Source organism: Cryptomeria japonica, chromosome 2 (assembly GCF_030272615.1).
Source record: "Cryptomeria japonica chromosome 2, Sugi_1.0, whole genome shotgun sequence".
NCBI classification, from domain to species: Eukaryota; Viridiplantae; Streptophyta; class Pinopsida; order Cupressales; family Cupressaceae; genus Cryptomeria; species Cryptomeria japonica.
Genome location: NC_081406.1, coordinates 30,691,236 through 30,696,432, shown reverse-complemented (window position 1 = coordinate 30,696,432; position 5,197 = coordinate 30,691,236). Strand labels below are relative to the sequence as shown.

Sequence of the window (5,197 nt, the reverse complement as noted above, 5' to 3'; positions counted from 1 at the left end):
CTAATATCATCAACAATGACATATGATTAGAAAGTTAAAAATATAAAGATTTAGATATACTCTTAGTCAAAGAAATTCAACCTTAAACCTTATATTTCTACATTGAATAGCTACATGACATGATATAATTCTCCATACAAATAGTAACCAAGATTTGGATTCTGATTTGTGTTTTACTATTAACTGTCATGCCCGCCACCTCAATATTCTGAAATCCTCGTACGATAACTATCTGAAGCTGAATCGTTGTGCGATGCCATATCTTAGTATTCTCTGACATTTCTTCTAATACTTGTTTTCTTACAAAGAATTCTACTCCCTGGGCTTGTTGGGTCGCTTACAACTTCACAAGGCCGCACCTTAAAAACCTATTGATAAAAAAATAAATAATAGAAGTAAATTGGTTGAGCACAAAATGATCACCGAAACAAATTGACAGGAAACAATCCACGACGACGACGCCACCGCCTCCAGAGTTTTAATCACGTCGGCGTAGAGATCGATGTCGTAGACTGGTGTTCCGTCAGCATAAAAGAGGCCCCAGTTGCGCTCTATGGTGGCACCGGGCTTCTGACCTTCATTAAAGAGGGCGAAGGTGAATGTGGGAAAGAACGTCTGCGGACGACCCCGAGTACCGGAAAGAATGTGGGAAAGAGAGTCTTGTGTTGTAGCTGGCGGCGTTGGCAACAGTGCCGCCGCTGGAGTCGCCATTGGTGGGCCACCCCGTCTCACTAATGACCACTTTCACCTCACCGTATCCCAGCGTCGCCATGGCCGCTATGGCGGCGTACAGCTGTGCATCTAGCATGTTGGAGTAACAAAGAATGCCGTCCTGTACTACGTCCGCGGTGATATCGCCAAAGAGCACATAGTCCAGAGATATGTTTGCGGGGTCGGAATTCGAGGCGAAGAAAGGGTAGACATCCAGGAAGAAATAAGAATCCGTGGCACTGAGGAAGCTGAGCATGGGCTGTATCACTGACATGGCGATTTCTGGTTTGAAGGAGCCGTTGGAGGGAGGGTAAGAGGAAGAGAGGGCGTCCATGGCTACGGATGTGGTTACTTTAATGGAGGAGTCTAGATTCAACTTCTGTAAGGAGGTGTGCATGTTTTGCATTGCCGGGAAAAAGTAGGGCTGAAGTTGGGTGTTTGATAGAATCTCGTTGCCCACCATGATGATGGAGATTTTGGTGAGGGGATAATAAGGGAGAAGGTTTTTTCGAAGCCATTGGTCTGAAGTGGTAGTGCTGGAGGCCATGCCTGGAACTTCTATATTTGCCACCGTGATCACCACAGGGAGGCTGCTGTTGGCCAGCGCCTTCAGGACTTCAGGATTCGCATCGTAGATTTTGACATAGCCTGCGTTAATGCTCTTCATCAGCTCCACTGCTTTTGATGGCGGTGGTTATAGATTGTCTGCCAGCCTACCATAGTTGATTCCCACCGCATGACTCAACAAAAATAGATCTGCACGTGCACAGACAAAAACAAATTCTCATGAAAAGAGAAAAGCGCAGAGGATTTGTTACTTTGGGATGCAATTGCAGATACTTCTCATCCTCTTCACAAAGAAGGAAGAGGGAAATGAATACGGGTATGACCATTTTCACAAACCCGCCAAAATACGGCACGCGTATAATGAAATGAATTTGCATAAAGTAATTACATTGTTGCTTCATATTTGTTTTGATGATAGAAGAGATCGTGTCTTTGCCATAACTATCTTTCTTTGTATTTGAGGCTGTTTACAAGTTAGAACGTGGCGACCTTGATGTCGTTCAGAAATTACAAGGATATTTGAATGGAAGTTCCGCCCCAGAAATTACAAGGTTATTTGAATGGAAGGTATGACCATTCTCATAAGGAAGGAAGAGAGAAATGATTTGCATCAGGTAATTCCAGTGTTCCTTCACTTGAATTCATTCTGCTATCTTTCCTTGTAAGTCAGGCCGTTTACAAATTACAACGTGCCTGCCTTGATGTCGTTCAGAAATTAGAAGGATATTTGAATGGAAGTTCTGCCCCAGGGTTCGTTATCAATTTTTTAATTGTTCAAATTTAACTTTCCCTTTCTTCTTTTCCCTATTTGGGGGGTGTCAATTCTTTTAAGGTAGTCCAATGGTAAGGTAGTTTTTCTTTTCAAAATAATTATGGTCGTGGAAATTAAAATTAAATTAAATTCAGATTATTATTATTCTTTTTTGTCTATAAATCACAATTGAAGTTGCGAGAGATTTATATTAGTATTATAAAATTTACAAATTGTTTACAATACATATTTGATTATCGTTGGGGTGACAACCATTTATGACATTCAAGCAAATACAACATTCTTACAACTAGATAACAAGAATATAAAAGAATACGACCAAAGAAAAAAACCCACAAGATGCGATCAATAAGGGCCACATGGGCCAACCTAAAGATGACCAAAGACTAAGCCTCCCTTAGAGAAGATGTCTCGGGAGCCAAGAACCTAGGAGAAGAACAAAAAAATTCCAAAAATCCAAAGGCATCCGGAATGAATTGAGTCCACTTCCCAATAGAATTCTTTAGAGGCCACAAATCAAGAAAACTATTGAAGCCATAGTAAATTATCATCATTATCAATAACAACCACCTAGCGGAGAAAGTCTCTACCAAGTGTGGCCCACTAGCGATGTCAAGCCAAAGTTTGCATGTCCAAATTGAGTAGGAATGGTTGCCTTTGCACCACCATCATCGGCTGAAACAACTTTGGCATGTTTGTAAGCAAAGGAATAACGACACTAGGTTTGTTCGAGACCACAATATCATCCATCATAAAAATATTCTTGAACACTTTTCATAGAAGGAACAATGTTTGCACCTTCAACTCACCTAAGTCCAACAAGGAAGCCGAAAAGCAAGAAGAAATAATTGTATTAACTTTATAATGATCCATAGAGTTGATGAAATCCTAGCCAAGGACCATGGGGATGGCCTTGATCACTAATAGACCAAGTTTTTGCAAACCATTTTCAGCCTTTGGTCTATAATAATCCCAAGGAAAGACAATTGCCACTTTTCACTCAGTTTGATGAGTGTCTCCAATGTAAATTCAAGTGAGAAGGAGAAAGGGAAAATGTCTAAATATAGAAGGGGCCATTGTCACCTCACATAAGTAGCTAGAATAGGAAAATAAAGGTAATAAAGATAGACGTTTTTCAAACAATATTGAAGTGCTACACTGTCTATCACCACCAAGGTTTGATTGCTTGAAAGGACAATGATCCTTTGAAATTGGAGAAAAGATCATGTCAAATGCGTTTTTAATAGATTGAAATAGCCAATGAAAAGATCCCTTTGAACAACCCATCTTATCAGAAGCAATGAGTCTAATCTAATTCTACCCTCATAAAGATGCAATTAATACCATTAACAACCAAGTTAGCCAGTTTGCCAGTCTCTTTGTTAGCTTCCTTGATGAAAATTGGAGAAACTCAAAGGTTCATTACAAAAGGGCCTTCAACTTCCAATTTGAGGTATTTCCTAATTGAATAGAATTTACGACAATTGCCAAGTTAAATTTAATTTCAATTCAGTTAATGACAAGTCCTTACAAATGTCAAAGAAATGCATCAATGCCCAAAAATCCAAAACTCCTAGGAGAAGGGGAAATCCAAGAGAAGATGATCCATGACCTCTTCTTGGTTATTGCAAAGAACATACCTGTTGGATTATTGGGGAAATTGTTAGATTTGGTTGATCATTGCTACTGCTAGGATTTTTTTTTTCATTGATGTCAACATATTCTTGTGAGTTATTCTGGTGAGTTTGGAAGAGTTTTTAATCTAGTTTTGTAGTTTGGTTTTGTTGATCATTGTTTTGCAGAATCCAGTATTTCCTCTGGTATATTCTGGTGTGGTTAGATCTTGTGTTGGAGCTTTGGATTATTGTTTGGGATGATCTCGTGTATCTTCATTTTAGATGGTTTATGATTTGGTTCTCCAAAAGTTATCTTTCCTCATTACAGTCGCTGATTGGTTGTGTTCTTGAGCTTTGAAATGTTGACCGATGAAGATTTGAAAAGAGGTGTTGGTGCAACTATTCTGGATGATTCTAACGTGCTTGTTGGTGTTCCCTAGTCATGTCCTATTTGTTTTCATGATCTGCATTGATCGTTGTGTGAGTTTTTGGTGATTTCTATGAACCGGTGATGATTTATGTGTTATGTAGTATTTTTGGTGGTGTAGCATGTTGCGGTTGATCTTGGCAGGATTTTTGGTGGATGTAATCATTTGGAAATTTGAATTAGGTGTGTTCTATGTAATATAAATTATAATATTGGTTTGGTGGTCGATCTTTATATCATGCAATGTAATTTTTGTAATTATGAGTTGAGGGTTGAGGGTTTAGCCGACCTTGTTATCAAGGTTGATGATTTGTATATATAGGTGAGATGCTTATCAATGATTTGGTTCTCTAGAAGTTATCTTTCCTCATTACAGTTGCTGATTGGTTGTGTTCTTAAGCTTTGAGATGTTAACCGATGAAGATTTGAAAAGAGGTGTTGGTGCAACTATTCCAGATGATTCTAACATGCTTGCTAGTGTTCCCTAGTCATGTCCTATTTGTTTTGGTGATCCGCATTGATCATTGTGTGATTTTTTTGTGATTTCTATGAACCGGTGATGATTTGTGTGTTATGTAGTATTTCTGGTGGTGTAGCGTGTTGCGGTTGATCTTGGTGGAATTTCTGGTGGATGTAATCATTTGGAAATTTGAATTAGGTCCATTCTATGTAATGTAAATTATAATATTGGTTTGGTGGTCGATCTTAATATCGTGCAATGTATTTTTTGTAATTATGAGTTGAGGGTTGAGGGTTTAGCCGACCTTGTTATCAAGGTTGATGATTTGTATATATAGGTGAGATGCTTATGAAATTTAGGTGTCGATATTGTGTCTACATTTTCAGAGAGAGGTGAATGTGTGAACAAGGATACATTTTTCAAATAACTATTGTGGTGAGATTGGTGTTGCCGAGCAAATAATTGTACTTAACTGGAATTGTCATTAGGCATTTGTAGATGCTATCATTGCAGTTCAATCCTTCCAGATTGTAGTCCGAATCATTTTTTAAGTCAGTGAGACTTTGTTGAGGGTTGTAGGTTTCTAGGAAAATATCTTTGAGAAGTGAGCTCTAGGCAGTGTGCTTGAATGCATGTGCATTCCC

The 5,197-nt window shown here is 38.8% G+C and overlaps 1 protein-coding gene across 1 annotated transcript; it reads right to left on the bottom strand.

Moving 5' to 3' along the window:
• Positions 1-580: 580 nt before the first annotated feature.
• LOC131056306 (probable glucan endo-1,3-beta-glucosidase A6) lies at positions 581-1,378 on the bottom strand. The gene has a single exon (XM_057990655.2). It carries the CDS (start codon positions 1,376-1,378, stop codon positions 581-583), a length of 798 nt encoding a protein of 265 aa, XP_057846638.2.
• Positions 1,379-5,197: the final 3,819 nt, after the last annotated feature.